Raw genomic sequence first — 19828 nt, forward strand, 5'->3', positions numbered from 1 at the left:
ATGCTGCTGCATACAAAATGGCTGTGCAAGCCTTATAAAACGAACAACAATTGTGGTAAAAATGTACAGCAATGACAACGATTACATACTTGACTGTATGTTGACTGTGTTTACTGATTCAGGCGTTGCAGCCAGTGGATGAACTACTTCTCTTCCTCACACATCTCGCTCTGGGGTTGAAGGACAGAGACCTGAGCCAACACTTTCACCCCTCTACAGTCAGTAGGATCATCATCACCTGGGCCAACTTCCTATACACACTGCTCAGAGCAGTGACCAGCTGGATGTCACAAGAGGAAGTGAAAGCCAACTTGCCGGAGGAATTTAAAAGCTAACCAGGCACGAAGGTCATTGTTGACAGCACCACTCTTCTGCTGCAGAGTGAGATGTTCTCAAACTACAAATCCCACTGCACAATGAAGGCATTAGTGGGGACAGCTCTTCATTTGTGTCCGCACTGTACGCAGGCACCATCAGCGACAAAGACATTTTCAAACAGTCAGGCATCCAACACCTCCTCACGATGACATGGCAGTAATGGCCAACAAGGGGTTCTCCATCGATGACCTTGTACTAGAGAAGGTCTACCATCCCCCATTCCTTTCAAAACAGAACCAAATACTAAACAGAAGTTCAGACAGAAGAGATCGCTCGCCTGAGGATCCATGTGGAGCGGGTGATTCGGAGGGTGAAGGAGAACAAGTTGCTGGACGCCAACATTCCCCTAGCTATTGCAGGAAGCATCAACCAGTGTGGGATGCCTGCTCTCCAACTACCAGTGTAGAGCTCTTGTCAAGAAAATGGGCCAAGGAGGTGTGAGATGCAGACCTGTGTGGTTGGTGTGATGACACTGTTGTGCAATCAGTTGTTTGCTTCAGCGTCGAGGGAAAAGGAGCGAAATTTGACTACTCATCGTTTATATCGATGCTGACGAATTTATATGTTGTACTGATATTGACATGCCATTTTGATTCAACTATTTGTGATATGGAATTTGACATGTTATTTTAAACCTTGATTATCATTGGATTACCATTTACCAGTTGTGAATAAATATGTCGGCTTAGGTTTTCAAATTTAAAAAAAGTTAGCTTCCAGTCCCTTTAATCCTCCTAAAGCAAACCTATTCTGATTACGAGTATCCTTGCCCAGTTGCACATATAGTTTAAGACAGGAGAATTTTAGTAATTATAAACTGGATGGTTCGAGCCCTGAATGCTGATTGGCTGACAGCTGTGGTATATCAGACCGTATACCACGGGTATGACAAAACATGTATTTTTACTGCTCTAATTACATTGGTAATCAGTTTATAATAGCAATAAGGCACCTCAGGGGGGGTTTGGTATATGGCCAATATACCACAGATAAGGGCTGTGTCCAGGCACTCTGTGTGACATTTCTATTCAAAACACACACATTTAGATACTGTTATAATAAATATATTTTTTATATAAATATACAACACATTGAACTATAACTTTGGCATTTTTTAATCAAAAAATAGTGGATGCACAGACAGCATGATCAAAAGACTGTATAACAAATCAATCATCAACAAGAAATGAGTTCAATATTCTGTAAGGGCTTCACACATTGTGGGGCTGCGCTTGGGCTGAAACAGATTTAGTACTGTGGCTTCACAGACAAGTACTTCTGAATGAACACGTTGGAATAATAGGAGTCTGCCGTCTCTCTGATCACCGCTGTGACCTCAGGTTCAAGATGCAGTCGCTGCACAAGCACGTCTTCCTGGGCATAGACAGTCACACCACTCGAGCCCAGGGACGAGCAGTTGGCCTTGCACCTGCCAATAGTACGCATGGCTCCTCCGTAGGGTAAAAGTGCCATGTTGCATTTGCAGATATTTATATCAACAATTTTTACATTGGGGCACTTTATTTCAACCAACCCAAAAGGTGGCCACTCCATGGGAAACAAACATGCACTGCGATGGCCCAAGCTGGTATTCGATTAGAGGTAGGTATGGATTTTTGTGGAGCATCTTGCTGGAGTTTGATGTGCTTAGTTGTAAGCTTCGGCTGCTGGTAAGATAGGACACTCCCCTTCTGCACCAACCCGGAAGCAGAGTCCACTAGAGGCTTGTCAACAGTCATGCCCATGGTTTTCACCAGGGGTTTGTCCAGAGTGTGGAAATTCCTGTAAGTCTCTTCCACCTTCAGCACAGAGAGATCCAGCAACAGTCGAACCATCCCTTTGTGTGCTTTTGTACTGTACAACATAGAAATACAAAATCAGTGAATTAATAGACAGAAACGATGAGTTCTTAAACAATAAATTACAACAACTTCATAGTTTACCACACTCCTTCTGCCATATCGTTTGGTGTAGGCTTGGATATAACCATCTTGTCAATGGGCCCGGGATTCAAACCCTGCGAGACAAAAATAGAGCCATGTTTGCAACCTCTGAGAGGGAGAACCAATCGTAGACCAGGAAAACCCTTTTTGTAAACACTGAATGTGGACCACTGACAGTAAATAGTAATCAAGGGATATACATGATTATCTCAAGGAATTGTATTATTTAGCTACTGTGGGTAAATCTAGACATTGTAATTGCATATATAATTTACTGTTAAAACACTTAGTTGTTCTAGGTTTGTGCCATCATTGTTCTGCCTTTGTACAGCTGTGAACAGGAGGCACAACTGGCACACTAACTGGGAGAAAGACGTATACCGTCTGGAAGAGCAGTGCAACTGGATGATTGCAGAGAGCAGTTGCCTGCTACACATGTGCAATGGTGATGGGTGAGGACGATAGGGTCAGAATCACAAAGCAATCTAAACTGATCCCAGAGCAAGAAAAGTATGTGATTAGAGGTATTAAAAACATTGATGACAGTGTGAAATCTAGCCTACTAAACTAAATATATTTAGGCCTATTTGTTAATACAAGAGAATTAAGAGCACAGCATACCAAACATTTTAGGCAGTGGATATACAGCCGGCAGCGTTTGTAACCCTGTGCCGAACCTTAACTAATCCTCCCTGACATGTTTTGATCCCTAACCTTTGGATCTGCCGGCTGATTGTACACGTCCAACATCTAAACTTGACACTTAAACATCTAAACTTGTGACTGGTTGTGAAATTTGAACAATCCTATGCTAGCTTTCTCCTTACTCTCAAGACTGTGTGGCTTCTTGTTCTTCTTTATTGACCCGTAGCAACAGGCCCTCACACTGACCTCTCCACTCGTCTCTGTTTGACACCGTGACAAACAAGTCAGAAATATTACACATAAGCAGATAATCAGCAGTAGAATGCAACTTACCTGCGTACATCAAACATTATGAGCATACAGCATAAAATCTTTCTCCAGTTTGCTGGCTGGAGTCTTGATGTCAATTTTGCAATTCGATGGACATTGACAGTTCACAGCTCATTTCGGGATTTGACAGTTCATTTCGGGATTTCATGCAGAAAGCGGATGTAAAAAAAACATCCTTCCTTGAAAGCCGTTCGCTAACGATAGCTAGCTATCACTAATGTCAGATGCATTTACATTACATTTAAGTCATTTAGCAGACGCTCTTATCCAGAGCGACTTACAAATTGGAAAGTTCATACATATTCATCCTGGTCCCCCCGTGGGAATTGAACCCTGGTCCCCCCGTGGGAATTGAACCCACAACCCTGGCGTTGCAAGCGCCATGCTCTACCGACTGAGCCACACGGGACCGTGCAGCCACTTGAATTCAAAAATACAACATTTTAAGCAACTAACTGACAAACTAGAAACACACAATATTGATACTAATTATACTTAACTAGGCAAGTCAGTTAAGAACAAATTCTTATTTACAATGAGGGCCTACCCAAACCAATTGTGGACTCCCAATCACAGCCAGATGTGATACAGCCTGGATTTGAACCAGGGACTGTAGTGACACCTCTTGCACTGAGATGCCCCCAGCACCATCGGGAGCCCCCAGGACCACTTAAATATACAGTGACTTCATAAAGTATTCATAGTAGGTTTACTGAGATTTACTACCTAAAACCACTTAAATAACTGAAAGAAACCAGTAAAATATAATAAATGATGTATATGAACAGCATAAATATACAGTTGGAGTCGGATGTTTACATACACCTTAGCCAAATACATTTAAACTCAGTTTTTCACAATTCCTGACATTTAATCCTAGTAAAAATTCCCTGTCTTAGGTCAGTTAGGATCACCACTTTATTTTAAGAATGTGAAATGTCAGGATAATAATAGAGAATGATTTATTTCAACTTTTATTTCTTTCATCACATTCCCAGTGGGTCAGAAGTTTACATGCGCTCAATTAGTATTTGGTAGCATTACCTTTAAATTGTTTAATTTCGGTCAAACGTTTTGGGTAGCCTTCCACAAGCTTCCTACAATAAGTTGGGGGAATTTTGGCCCATTCCTCCTGACAGAGCTGGTGTAACAGTCAGGTTTGTAGGCCTCCTTGCTTGCACACGCTTTTCAGTTCTGCCCACAAATGTTCTATAGGATTGAGGTCAGGGCTTTGTGATGGCCACTCCAATACCGTGACTTTGTTGTCCTTAAACCATTTTGCCACAACTTTGGAAGTATGCTTGGGGTCATTGTCCATTTGGAAGACCCATTTGCGACCAAGCTTTTACTTCCTGGCTGATGTCTTGAGATGTTGCTTCAATATACCCACCAAATTTTTCTACCTCATGATGCCATCTATTTTGTAAAGTGCACCAGACCCTCCTGCAGCAAAGCACCCCCACAACATGATGTTGCCACTCCCGTGCTTCACGGTTGGGATGGTTGTTCACTGCAATTGTGATACAGTGAATTATAAGTGAAATAATCTGTCCGTAAACAACTGTTGGAAAAATTACTTGTGTCATGCACAAGTAGATGTCCTAAACGACTTACCAAAACTATAGTTTGTTAACAAGAAATGTATGGAGTGGTTGGAAAACAAGTTTTAATGACTCCAACCTAAGTGTATGTAAACTTCCAACTTCAACTGTGTGTAAACTTCCAACTTCAACTGTGTGTGTGTACACACACACACACACACAATGGCGCTATATATAGATGTCCTAGCCTACCTCTTTCAGGTAATACATTCAATGCAGTATTAGCCTTATATTTAACTAATTCCTGACGGATTATACATAATAAGCTTCTAACTTATAGCCTGTCTCTTGTGCAATGCACAGGCACTTGTGCTCAACTGGCCTCTCTCCTTATAAAAACACTTTTTTAGCTCTTGGATTCTCATCCAGGAAAAGCTAGACTAGAATAGCTTGTTGGATATTATTTGTTTTAGCAATTCTTATACCAATAAAGTATTCGAAGAAGGACGCAAGCTCGTTTGCTGAATGTTAAAAACAGCAGCCAATAGAACTCACAAGTAGTTTAAAAGCGAGATGGCGGTAGGCTATAGCAGTTATTTATTGAGACCCATAACCATTTAATCTTTGTGAAGAGTAGTGAAATCCTTTTGCATCTAATTAGAGTCCGACATTATTCAAGGATGTCATTAGAATGATGAAGATGAGGACAACAAAACTTATTTCATTTAACTGTTGAAAGCGAGGAAGGAATGAAGCAACAATAGAGAGAGTAGGAAGTTGGCAAAAAACATTAGGGGAAATATTATGAAAGGTTTATATACTAGCCTATTTCATATATGTATTGGTTAACGGCACAAGCATTTGCACTTTTTTGGGCTTGGGCTTATTAAATGTCTTTTATGTAGGGCTCATAAAATGTATTTCATGTATGGCTCATCAGGCTCAGGTAACATCAGGCTTGAATTTTCGATCAAAGCTCTAATCAAATCCAGACATAGGCCTATTTCTATGCTTTATAATACTTTTGAATAACACTTCCGGTTTTGACGGGAAATACTGGGTTACCCGGGAGAAAAGGGATTTATTCTCAGGATGGAACATTTGTAAAACACCGGGAAAATATTCAACCCTAATTCATACCCCTTGACCTGTTCCAGATTTTGTTGTGTTACATCCTGAATTCAAAATTGATTAAATAGGTTTGTTTTCTCACCCATCTACACACATACCCCATAATGACAAAGTGAAAACGTGTTTTTAGAAATGTTTGCACCTTTATTGAAAATGATAATACATAAATATCTAATTTACATCAGTATTCACACCCGAGTCAGTACTTTGTAGAAGAACTGTATACGTATACAGTAGACAGGTGTGTTTCTTTCTAAATCATGTCCAAACAATTGACTCCAAATCAAGTTGTAGTGACATCTCAAGGATGATCAAAGGAAATGGATGCACCTGAGCTCAATTTAGACTATCATACCAAAGGGGTGTGAATACTTATGTAAATTAGATATTTCCGTATTTCATTTTCAATACATTTGCAAAAATGTTTTCACTTTGTCATTATGGGGTATTGTGTGTAGATGGGTGAGGAAAAAATGATTTTGAATCCATTTTGAATTCAGGCTGTAACACAACAAAATGTGGAATAAGTCAAGGGGGTATGAATACTTTCTGAAGGCACTGTATATAGACACACAATACAGATAGAAGGACCAGAGAGAAATGTCAAGCTAATAGCTGCTAAATACAGGCAACCAATGGCTAAAAACAGGAAGTAGTTAGCCGGAAGCCAGGAAAAACACGCTCATCCCCGCTCACTATTGATTTCATTTACTTATTTCAGCAATTGGAGGTATCACTATGATATATATAAAATCATTTTTCGTGCGTATTTTTAACAAAGCAGATTTAATTTACTTAAGTACAACGTGTAGACTAGGAATACATGTGAAATCAGTCTTTAAACAGACATACTGTAGTGGCATAGCAGGAAGATCAGAATGACGTGAACCAAGAGGTTGAGAGTTCAAATCGCAGGTGACGACATGTTGAATAAGAATTACTGTATTTAGGGGCTCCCGAGTGGTGCAGTGGTTTAAGGCACGGCATCTCGGTGCTAGAGGTGTCACTACAGACCCTGGTTTGATTCCAGGCTGTATCACAACCAGCTGTGATTGGGAGTCCCATAGGGCAGTGCACAATTGGCCCAGTGTCGTTAGAGCTGGGGTAGGCCGTCATGGTAAATAATAATTTGTATTAACGGACTTGTTGAGTAAAGGTTAAAATAAACATAAACAGTGTAATTGTGTGTCAAATATATATGTACAAAAGACTGTTAAAAGCACTGTTGTGTGTATCCTAATGACTCATTTACATTTGCAGTGTATCACCTGTCAAATCAAATAAATAAAAAATATTACTATTTGAACATTTTAATCCATGTGTGAAAGGTTGTGTTCATGTGAAACTTAATGTGAAATATCATGACGTGAAGTGTTCCAAAAACACATGACTTCATGTGAAATATCAGTACATTTAAAAAGAACATTTACATAAGCAAAACCGTAAGGAAAGTGTAACCTTCCCTTTAGCTGTGTGTGTGTGCTGCATTCATAGCTCCTGCGATCCTCAACAGTCCAAGGTAATGATTTCCCGTGCCTGTCTCAGCCCATCAGCTAACACAAAAACAAGCATCAGGATTCCTTCATGCAAGGCCATGGGTGGGAGAGAAAACATTGCTTTCCAGAGTTGTTGTTTGGCATGTCACTCTGTGTAGGCTTTCCTGGAGCCACACTATCCTTAATACAACATATTTAGAGACTGGCTCAAACAGAGGGACGATAGATTGAACCTCACTCTCTGTCAAGGCCACCTTGGTTTCTGAATGGCTCAATGCATCAGGGATTGTTTTTGTCATTCTGGGTCCAGGAAATGACAGCAAATCAATACCTATCCTTTTAATAGGACTGTTTGATTATGTGACAAACAAGATACCATTGATATCCCAAATTGAAATAAGCCCTTGTAGGCCTTTCTGAGCTGATTGCCCCTATGTTTAAAAGGGCAATCTTTAAAGGCCCTGTACAGTAAAAAATGAGATTTTTCTGTGTTTTATATACACTGCTCAAAAAAATAAAGGGAACACTTAAACAACACAATGTAACTCCAAGTCAATCACACTTCTGTGAAATCAAACTGTCCACTTAGGAAGCAACACTGATTGACAATAAATTTCACATGCTGTTGTGCAAATGGAATAGACAAAAGGTGGAAATTATAGGCAATTAGCAAGACACCCCCCAAAACAGGAGTGATTCTGCAGGTGGTGACCACAGACCACTTCTCATTCCTATGCTTCCTGGCTGATGTTTTGGTCACTTTTGAATGCTGGCGGTGCTCTCACTCTAGTGGTAGCATGAGACGGAGTCTACAACCCACACAAGTGGCTCAGGTAGTGCAGTTCATCCAGGATGGCACATCAATGCGAACTGTGGCAAAAAGGTTTGCTGTGTCTGTCAGCGTAGTGTCCAGAGCATGCAGGCGCTACCAGGAGACAGGCCAGTACATCAGGAGACGTGAAGGAGGCCGTAGGAGGCCAACAACCCAGCAGCAGGACCGGTACCTCCGCCTTAGTGCAAGGAGGTGCACTGCCAGAGCCCTGCAAAATGACCTCCAGCAGGCCACAAATGTGCATGTGTCAGCATATGGTCTCACAAGGGGTCTGAGGATCTCATCTCGGTACCTAATGGCAGTCAGGCTACCTCTGGCGAGCACATGGAGGGCTGTGCGGCCCCACAAAGAAATGCCACCCCACACCATGACTGACCCATCGCCAAACCGGTTATGCTGGAGGATGTTGCAGGCAGCAGAACGTTCTCCACGGCGTCTCCAGACTCTGTCTCGTCTGTCACATGTGCTCATGTGCTCAGTGTGAACCTGCTTTCATCTGTGAAGAGCACAGGGCGCCAGTGGCGAATTTGCCAATCTTGGTGTTCTCTGGCAAATGCCAAACGTCCTGCACGGTGTTGGGCTGTAAGCACAACCCCCACCTGTGGATGTCGGGCCCTCATACCACCCTCATGGAGTCTGTTTCTGACCGTTTGAGCAGACACATGCACATTTGTGGCCTGCTGGAGGTCATTTTGCAGGGCGCTGGCAGTGCACCTCCTTGCACAAAGGCGGAGGTAGCGGTCCTGCTGCTGGGTTGTTGGCCTCCTACGGCCTCCTCCACATCTCCTGATGTACTGGCCTGTCTCCTGGTAGCGCCTGCATGCTCTGGACACTACGCTGACAGACACAGCAAACCTTTTTGCCACAGTTCGCATTGATGTGCCATCCTGGATGAACTGCACTACCTGAGCCACTTGTGTGGGTTGTAGACTCCGTCTCATGCTACCACTAGAGTGAGAGCACCGCCAGCATTCAAAAGTGACCAAAACATCAGCCAGGAAGCATAGGAACTGAGAAGTGGTCTGTGGTCACCACCTGCAGAATCACTCCTGTTTTGTGGGGTGTCTTGCTAATTGCCTATAATTTCCACCTTTTGTCTATTCCATTTGCACAACAGCATGTGAAATTTATTGTCAATCAGTGTTGCTTCCTAAGTGGACAGTTTGATTTCACAGAAGTGTGATTGACTTGGAGTTACATTGTGTCGTTTAAGTGTTCCCTTTATTTTTTTGAGCAGTGTATATTATACACTATGGAGTATGGAATAATACTGTGAAATTCCCGTTTAGTCTAAGAGCTGTTTGAAAAGACTGCATGAAATTTCAGGCTGTTTTGGTGGGATGGAGTTTTGGCCTGTCTGGTAGTTCCAAACCTCTCTGCCAATAACAGCAAGTTTTACGTTTCCCCTCCCCACTCAGACCACACCCAGAGAGTCCGAGCTAAATTCTTGCTTAAAAAATTGCTATTTTCTAAGAAGCTATTTTAGTTTATTTTTGACCATTTTAATTTATCACAGTTAGGTACTTCATTCTTACCCAGAAATGATTTGATATAGAGATAAAAACATCTGCATTGGACCTTTGAGGCTAACTATCATGTACAGTATTCAGCGTTAGTACGTATTACCATACACACCATCACAATCGAAACTTAGCAGATCTATAGTCTTGACTGACTGACCACTCATGAGAAAATCCATGATTAATGAGGGCGTGTAAATGAAGAGAAACAAAGTTTGTCTTTAGAAATATTCAAACTCTGCATGACCTAAAAGACCACACTCACATCACACCAAACGGTGATCTGCTGTTGGTCTGATGATCATCCAGCGCGCTGTGTTTTAGGGACCACCCACTGATGGATGTAAAATCGGTTCGCACTCTGTTTGCAAATTGCCAAGTACTCTCGGCTGGCAAACGCTATTGGTGTGACTGGGTCTTAACTGACCATACTATGCTATTGATCATACTATGTGGTGGTCAAAATGTGTGCGTGAACCAAAGAGTAGGGCTAAAAAGTTAATCAGGTTCATGACCCTAGAGTGACCCCGGGCTGTAGAGCCAAGTGTTAGGGACTAGGTAAGGCCAGACCACAGCTGGTGCCTTTATAATGCCTACATGACTCTCTGATCCCCATACTGAACCATATAGACCCACAGATGAATAACTTCCACCATGGGTCACTTACAGACCCAGGAAGGACACAAACATCATTCTGTTTGAATAGGACATCTACTTGAACTGTGTTTATTTGGAATTCACTGCTTTATTAATTCACATCATGGAGCATTCTGTATGTGCACTGTACAGCACAGCGTCTCCTTTTTCTGTACTGGAGTATAATTGTAGGGTGGAGCAGGTTGAGAGCTTCAAGTTCCTTGGTGTCCACATCACCAAACTATCATGGTCCAAACACACCAAGGCAGTCGTGAAGAGGGCACGACAAAGCCTATTCGACCTCTGGAGACTGAAAAGATTTGGCATGGGTCCTCAGATCCTCAATTTTTTTTTACAGCTACACCATCGAGAGCATCCTGACTGGTTGATCACCACCTGGTATGGCAACTGCTCGGCTTCCGACCGCAAGATACTACAGAGGGTAGTGCGTATGGCCCAGTACTTCACTGGGGCCAAGCTTCCTGCCATCCAGGACCTCTATACCAGGTGGTGTCAGAGGAAGGCCCAAAATAATGCGAAAGACCAGCCACCTTAGTCATAGACTGTTTTCTCTGCTACCGCTAAGCAAGCGGTACCGGAGCGCCAAGTCTAGGTCCAAAAGGCTTCTTAACAGCCTCTACCCCCAAGCCATAAGACATCTGAACAGCTAATCAAATGGCTACCCGGACTATTTGCATTTTCTACACCGCACCCCCCATTTTTACGCTGCTGCTACTACTCTGTTTATTATCCATGCATAGTCACTTTACCTACATGTACATATTACCTCAATTACCTCGACTAACAGGTGCCCCCGCACATTGACTCTCTACCGGTACCCCTTGTATATAGCCTCGCTACTGTTATTTTATGTTGCTCTTTAATTACTTTTTTTTTTTTTTATATATACATTTTATACTTCAGTTTATTTTAGTAAATACTTTCTTAAAACTGCATTGTTGGTTAAGGGCTTGTAAATAAGCATTTCACAGTCTACACCTGATACATTTTGCGCATGTGACAAATAACATTTGATTAGATTTTTTACACACTGTACTGCTCGATCGGTTTTAAAATGCTCTTGTTTGAACACGACGTTCTGTTTTTGTAACGGTTTCACTCCTATTATTTCACACACGCCTATCATTTCACAAAGTAGATGCTGCCTGTAGCCTCTGCATGTTCCAGCACTAGTTCTCAGAGAGGAAAATTACCTTGAATGATGTTTGACCCAAACTAAACACTGACTACTAAGCAAATTGGATCGCATTAAAGTTTTAGCTCACGTCTCACCACGGGTCTGCTGTGCACATCCTTTCTAGCTGGGTAGCTCAGCTCATGATTTCTGCAGCAGCGAGGACTGTGTTGGAGACTAAGACATGATGCTATTCCCCTGAAAGGAACTAGCACGGAAGGACAGGAGAGTGAAGAGCTTACTTAACCAGGTGGAAAGAGCACCGGGTACCAGCAGGGGATAAGAGGTTGTTAGGTTTATCCTTTAACTAGCCCCCTGTCCCTGATCATGTAGTGAAAATGAACAAGGCCTATGAAAGTGTCCTAAATTGCACCGTATTACCTACAGTATAACGTGCCCTGCATAGTGCATTACACTATGGGCCCTGTTTAAAAGTAGTGCATTATATAGGGAATAGGGTGCAATTTGGGACTCAGATTCATTCTTCTTGACCACCGTTGTATCAGTGATGAAACATGTCATCATACTATGGGGGCATATTCATGGTGGTTCCAGTGATATAAGGACATAACAGCTAATTAATCAGCTATATCATTACCATAATGTCCCCATTTGTGAGTTGTAACAGCTCTGACATAACTCAAGTGCTTCGGTCTTATGTAATGAGGTGATGAACCAGAGTCAATGAGCAGAGCACTGACATACATTCCACTGGCTCATCCCAGTTTTTCTAGTGGCGTTTCACAGGCAGCTGACTCTCTTCTAATTCCATTCACTGGCTGAGAACAGCCAAGGATTACAGCACAGCATTCCCACGTTTACATCCTGACTGGAATATGAAATGGGAAGTACAATACACTACAGGGATGGGATCAATTCCATTTCAATTCAGGAAGTAAACTTAAATTCCAACTCAAATGTTCCTCATGGGTCATTCCTTTAATGTCCTGAATTGAAATGGAATAGACCTCAACCCTGTACAATTTACTTCCTGATTTGAAACCCCAACTCTGTTATCCACAGGATTGCTACAGTACATAGATCATGAATGCTTCCCATTGCCTCCCTGTTGTTTTCAGTCATGGAAAGCCTAGATATTTCAGTCCACTCAAGTTGCATCGGGTCTATGGACATCCAGGAGCCAGTCTGGCTGGGCTCTAGAGGTAAAGGGTCATTGGCTGCCTCTGGGAGGGGTGAGGAGGCAGAGATGATAGAGCTCATTCATCCAGAATAGGATGTGAGACATGTTGGTCTAGGAGACAGAGGGAGAATTCTGAGTAGGGTCGTAAGGAGACATACGGTGACAGTGTTATGAGGGGCAGGTGGAATAGAACAAGTGTAGCCCCACAGAATTAAAATGCCATGTATTGCCGCACAGAAACACTGTCCTTGCTTCCTTAACGATGCACTGCAATAACACATGTAAAGACACGGGGTGGAGGGGTACAAAAGATTCCAACCACTGTCTAAACGTCCACATTGAATATGAACTCCTGACCAACAAGAGCCTTGTTAACCTAAAACCTGTGACCTCCCCAAACGATTCCACCACGTGTTATAATGGTCCTCTATTTATTTACGTGGCTGTATCCATGCTTACCACAGAAAGCTTAGTCACCATTATCATGAGGTGTAAAAACTAAAAGGATGATGCGTGGGTGTCTGTCACACACACACACACACACACACACAAGCTGATTTGAAGATGAAAGAAACAAACAGAGCGCCTTTTAATGTGGCTCTTCTCAACTGTCTTCGGGCCAGGCACTGAGCCACATGTCACTTCACACGACAGCACTGGAGCCCTGGGTGAATATGTAGCATCATAGTGTTGTCCACCAAACAAATGTTCTCACGTCAACATTTCAGCTACTCCTGTCCTAACAAGTCCCGACTCCACATCATATCATAAGGGTAATTATGTCATTTCATGAAAAAGGGCATGAATTGTCTGGCAACACTGCAAACGAGTCAAACAGGTTGGTGATTCTCCACAGTTCACGACATACTGCATTTATAAAATAGGCCCACCACATGTGATGTTTCCTTGCCAGAGCATTTTCAAAACAAATTTTTAAATTAAAAAAACAACTCACATTTTCACATTTGTTGCAACACATTCAATCAACTATTTTCCAACAAAAAAAGCATTTCCTGAGAATCAATAGATTCATGACTTACTCACTGAGCAGACTCCATCCACCACAACAGTAAAAAGTGATATATCTCAACTCCTACACTCAAGCCAAGTGCTTCTTGAAAGCCAAGAACAGCATCAATTAAAAGCCAATGCTTCATGACTGCATTCATTGGCTGAGGTTAAGAGTCCTTGAGTATGTAATTCACACAGCCAAGTGGTACTGTACCACTGAGAATAGGGAAGCCAAGAGGTTGGTTCCTACTAAAGCAGCCTGCCTGGCTCTTCTCCTCCTGCTGTGACGATAACACACAGCAAGAGACTGACTCGGTTTGATTGGGTTCACCACTGATAGGTGCAATCAGGCTGGGGCTCAGGAGGAGAGAGCATCTGCATGCCTGATACCCATCAGTCAGTCTGACTCTTAATGTTATTCAGAATGGGCAGCATAGAATAAAACATGTATCTTTTTGCACAGAAATGTCTGTAACACACAGTATCCAACCCGATACACCACACATGCACAGAGCAGCAGCTTCCTTCACACTCGTCACACTGTTAAAAGGCATATCACATAACCAGCACAAGCAGGACAGGTTCAGAATTGTGTTTTTAATAACTTTTAAAAAAACAGCTATAAGAAACAGATAAACCTGAATTTCCCATAACCAATGATAGGTAGTAGAGCAGGGATCATCAAATAGTTCAGCCGCTGGCCGATTGTTTCTTGAGCGGATGGCCGGGGTGCCGGAACATACTTACAAATAATTTGTAGACTGCAAATTGACCGCAAGAAGCCCAAACAGATATAAAATTTGACTAAAACATAATTTTAAACCTGTTATATAGCTATACTGCATGGGAATACTTTGGAACAGATTCCCTAAATTAAAATCACTTGGAGCTGGTTTGCTGGTGTTTTTACAGTTTTATGTCCAATTATTATTTACTTTTTTTATAAGAATTTTACTCAGAAAACCTGTGGGGCCTCTTCAGTTTTCCGGATCCCCATTAGCTGTTGCCAAGGTAGCAGCTACACTTCCTGGGGTCCAATCACATTTACATACAATAAAACACATTATTACCACTCTACCATAACATATACTACCTTTCAAAAGTTTGGGGTCACTTAGACATGTTCTTGTTTTTGAAAGAAAAGCAAATTTTTTGTCCATTAAAATAACATCAAATTGATCAGAAATACAGTGTAGACATTGTTCATGTTGTAAATGACTATTGTAGCTGGAAATGGCTGATTTTTTTATGGAATATCTACATAGGCGTACAGAGGCCCATTATCAGCAACCATCACTCCTGTGTTCCAATGGCATGTTGTGTTAGCTAATCCAAGTTTATCATTTTATAAGGCTAATTGATCATTAATTAGAAAACCCTTTTGCAATTATGTTAGCACAGCTGAAAACTGTTGTTCTGATTGAAGAAGCAATAAAACTGGCCTTCTTTAGACTAGTTGAGTATCTGGAGCATCAGTCTATTCTTGTTCTGAGAAATGAATGCTGAAGATCTCGTACAACGCTGTGTACTACTCCCTGGACAGAACAGCTCAAACTGTCTCTAACCAGAATAGAAAGAGTGGGAGGCCCCGGTGTACAACTGAGCAAGAGGTAGTAGTACCCGCAAAACACCAGTCTCAACGTCAACAGTGAAAGGTGACTCCAGGATGCTGGACTTGGAGGACTTGTGAGGCATCTGTTTCTCAAACTAGACGCTAATGTATTTGTCCTCTTGCACAATTGTGCACCGGGTCCTCCCACTCCTTTCTATTCTGGTTAGAGAGTTTGTGCTGTACTGTGAAAGGAGTAAGACACAGAGTTGTACGAGATCTTCAGTTCCTTGGCAATTTCTCACATGGAATAGTCTATTCTTGTTCTGAGAAATGAAGGCTAACGAGATTCAGAAGAAAGTTCTTTGTTTCTGGCCATTTTGAGCCTGTAATCGAACCCACAAATGTTGATGCTCCAGATACTCAACTAGTCTGAAGAAGGCCAGTTTTATTGCTTCTTTAATCAGAACAACAGTTTTCAGCTGTGCTAACATAATTGCAAAAGGGTTTTCTAATGATCAACTAGCCTTTTAAAATGATAAACTTGGATTAGCTAACACAACGTGCCATTGGAACACAGGAGTGATGGTTGCTGATAATGGGCCTCTGTACACCTATGTAGATATTCCATTTAAAAAATAAAAAAAATACATTTCCAGCTACAATAGTCATTTACAACATGAAAAATGTCTACACTGTATTTCTGATCAATTTGATGTTATTTTAATGGACAAAAAAAAATGTTAATTGAAAGAAAAGCACAAGGACATTTCTAAGTTACACTACCGTTCAAAAGTTTGGGATATCTACAATACAAAATCAATAATACAGGAAAATAACAATACATGGATGTGTGTGTGTGTGTGTGTAGAGTGTGTGTGTGCCTGTGTCCCTTCACAATTTGTGTGAAGTGTGTCTCTTCAGAGCTTCAATGGGCATAGTGCCAAAGCTCAGGCTCCATTGTGTTAAGCCCTGGCAGACTCATCTGGATAACAGCCTTTTTAGCTAACAGTCCAATCCTTGCCCCTCCTGTCATTTCCCCAAATATTGTATACAGATCTTTGGCAAATGACAGGAGAGGCAAGGAGTGGAACGTTATCTAAAAACAATGGTACCCAAGGCTAGCGGCAGACCAGGCTACCTTAAAATAGTCTAGCGTTGATAGAGGGTAGAGGGCAAAGTGGAACACCAAAGGGAAAACCTACACTTGCTGGATCAATGGAGCAGTCGCCTTCATTCTGCTGAACCATGGAAAAGGAGCAACCATGTCCGACCAGGGGAATGTGTTAGCGTGTGTTACAAGTCAGTGGAGAAGGGAGGGAGAAGTTCGTATTTATATGACCAAAGTCATTGTTTGACTTCGCACTGCACAGCATGTGCTGAACAGAAAGTGCCCTTCTGTGTATAATGAGGTGTCAAGATGTGAGGTAGGTACCCTACCAAGAGTGTATGGTGCCTGAAGCAACAGCACTTGAAATGCAAAATGTATATTTGTGTAAAAAGTTGGAATTTAAGAGACATGGGCTTCATAAAATTGAATAGTGTGGACAAACTGGTTCAATCTAGAGTTAACCTCTCAGTTAGAAGCCAGGAAATTTGGCTGAGGGACCATTTTGAAACAGTTTTCCTTTCTCTTATAACCTGCCCAGGGACTGCGGTTGAAAATTAGCCAGCTGGCTAAAACCGGCACTTTTACTGAAACGTTGATTAATATGCACTGTCCCTGTAAAAATAAAATAAACTCAACTCTCTTTGACAAGCAATTCAATAACAAAACTAAAACATTTTAAAACATAATTCAATCTTAAGCACTCCCCAACCTCATTCCTGTCCTCACCGTAAAACGCACCCTTCTCATACCTTCTCATAGCCTTTCCAGTCACGTCCTCTCTCTCTCTCTCTCTCTCTCTCTGGTAGAGGGAAAATGTTGAACAATTTTCCATGCAAAAACAGCTCCCTGTAAAGAAATATCTTTGCAATACCAACTTTGGTTCACCAAAGTATTTAGACAGAGCTCTGTTAAATAAAAAGGTCCCAGTGATGTGACTCCAATAGTAATGTTGTCACACATTGTTCAGGGGCCAGTCAATGTTGGCACCGGCCATAGCAACAGTAACAAATTTGAATTAATTCAGTAGTAATTTAATGAGCCTAAACCTGACCATTAAAGTGCCACAAAAGGAAATACAATCAGGCCCTATTCAGCCCTGGGCTAAAAGCCTGGCATACTGACACTTAAAACAAGAAGCCTTTTAAGAGTATTACTAACATATGCTTACTGGTGATAGGCTACTTAAATTAAGGAAATAAGGGAAACAAATTTGGAAATTTGTGAAGGATCCCTTTCTGATTACATTACTAATGGAAGTGTTCTTGCTAAATAGCATGTGGGAAGATGGATCAGTCTGGGCAATATGTGCACCATGGACTATGAAGTTCAAAAAGTATACACTAGTCTAGACCATGTATGTATGAACATAAACGTAAGTGATTAATGTTTTAAACATTAGTAAATAATGTGGCAAACTCTTGAGTAAATGTAAGCTAGAGTGTAGTTGATTAACATTTGGTAGCCTAGGGCTATTCATGAATACGATAACATTACATTCTAGACTATAATTGACAGGCCTTTGATAAATAAGCACGTCAATAGTAGGGTAGGTTATGAATAAATATTGCAATATTGCGTTTAATTAGACCAGTTCCAGAGGAATCCAGAATAATCGTTCCGTACAAACACCTCCCACCTCCGCTCCAGGCCCTGCCTGCGCAATCCAGGAAGCCTGAATTCGGGATTCTAGACCGGTGAGAACTTTGCGTTGTGGCGCGAAATGACACCTTGATTGATAGTTGTCAATCACATTCACCGTCCAATACGTTCATCAGTCCAAAGCACGCACAAACACGAGCTTCTTGTGATTGTACCACAACACTGCTCTAGCGTCGTTGCCATAACATCTGTGGACGAATGCAATAGCATTGTTATAGCCTACACTTTTTAGGCTACCGCCAGTTTAGACGTGAGGACTCGCTTATATAAGTTTGACAACATATTTATCTTTTGCACCTAATGTTGTTGTAACATTGTTGGCACAGTTGATACAATGTTCACATTTTAGGATTTGCTATCTATGGGATAGGCTAGGGCAACTTTGTGCATCGTCCTGTTGTTAGCGCCACTCCACGTCAATCATGTCGATCAATCAATCATTCAACCAATAATGATTTTCTGTATTCCCCTTTCCCATCTTTCTCTAAGAAAATCGCCATATTGAGTAAACTGCACCAGCCGTACTATAATGTTACCGCAGAAGAACAAAAACACCCATTGCAAAAATTCATAAAACACTTCCTACCTTCGCAATAGCCTTTTTATATCTCATGGCGGCTTGCTCGATAAGACTGTGGACTTTAATAGTTCCATTGCCACAAGGAACCACCACCCTGGTCCTCCCAAAACACACTGTCACTTTCATATTAGTTCCCGAATCCCGATGTACTTCCGCTGAGGTGTATTCCTTACTACTTTGTAGATGTTCCAATTATGAATTTCCTTTGGTGTCAAAAAGATTGTATTCCAAACAAGCAGACAGCAATAATCTTCATCGTCTCTTCATACCGTCTAAACGTTAACGTTTTACCGACCACCTGTTCTCTAAAGTGTTCCTACTACGATCCTATTCCTTGGACGAATAGCCTGCCTGCATCGCGGCAATCATACACAGCACAGTGCTGGGAGGGTGGCGTGACTGGCGTCTCTCTCCCCGCGCTGGTGACCACGAGTACTGTGGTGACTCACCATGAACCGAAACTTCCCAAGTCTCTTTCAGAATTCCATGTGATAGTTAGTAGTAGTTGGAGCCGTGTGTCATCGCTGGGCATTTTATTATGGACACGTCATGTATTCTGAACAAAAATCTAAACGCAACATGTAAAGTGTTGGTCACATGCTTCAAGAGCTGAAGTAAAAGGTCCCAAAAATGTTCCATACTCACAAAAAGCTTATTTCTCAAAAATGTTGGGCACAAATTTGTTTACATCCATGTTAGTGAGCAGTTCTCCTTTGCCAAGATAATCCATCCACCTGAGAGGTGTGGCATTTCAAGGTGATTAAACAGCATGATCATTACACAGGTACACCTTGTGCTGGGGGGCAATAAAGTGCCATTATAATATGTAGTTTTGTCACACAACACAATGCCACAGATGTCTGAAGTTTTGAGGGAGTGTGCAATTGGCATGCTGACTGCAGGAATGTCTACCAAAGCTGTTGCCAGAGAATTGAATGTTAATTTCTCTACCAAAAGCCACCTACAATGTCATTTTGGAGAATTTGGCAGTACTACCAACCGGCCTCACAACCGCAAACCACATGTAACCACGCCAGCCCAGGACCTCCACATCCAGCTACTTCGCTTGTGGGATCGTTTGAGACCAGCCAGCTGATAAAACTGAGGGGTATTTATGTCTGTAATAAAGC

The 19828-nt window shown here is 41.8% G+C and overlaps 1 protein-coding gene and 1 long non-coding RNA gene across 5 annotated transcripts in view; both read right to left on the reverse strand.

Moving 5' to 3' along the window:
- Positions 1-19472, reverse strand: part of LOC129822851 (partitioning defective 3 homolog) — a 568315-nt gene extending 548843 nt beyond the window's left edge. Inside the window, exon 1 of one of the 4 annotated variants that reach the window (XM_055881305.1) lies at positions 18705-19472. In XM_055881305.1, the coding sequence (XP_055737280.1) occupies positions 18705-18824 (120 nt within the window). In that variant the 5' untranslated portion in view covers positions 18825-19472. The remainder of the gene's footprint in view (positions 1-18704) is intronic. The other 3 variants (XM_055881306.1, XM_055881307.1, XM_055881308.1) reach the window with 3 other exon arrangements.
- Positions 1470-5212, reverse strand: LOC129822852 (uncharacterized). The gene is made up of 3 exons (XR_008754541.1): positions 3149-5212; positions 2322-2395; positions 1470-2232 (listed from the first exon to the last, which is right to left on the reverse strand). It is a non-coding gene; the product is annotated as an uncharacterized LOC129822852 (long non-coding RNA).
- Positions 19473-19828: the final 356 nt, after the last annotated feature.

The sequence above is a fragment of the Salvelinus fontinalis genome, chromosome 25, assembly GCF_029448725.1.
Source record: "Salvelinus fontinalis isolate EN_2023a chromosome 25, ASM2944872v1, whole genome shotgun sequence".
Lineage (NCBI taxonomy): Eukaryota > Metazoa > Chordata > Actinopteri > Salmoniformes > Salmonidae > Salvelinus > Salvelinus fontinalis.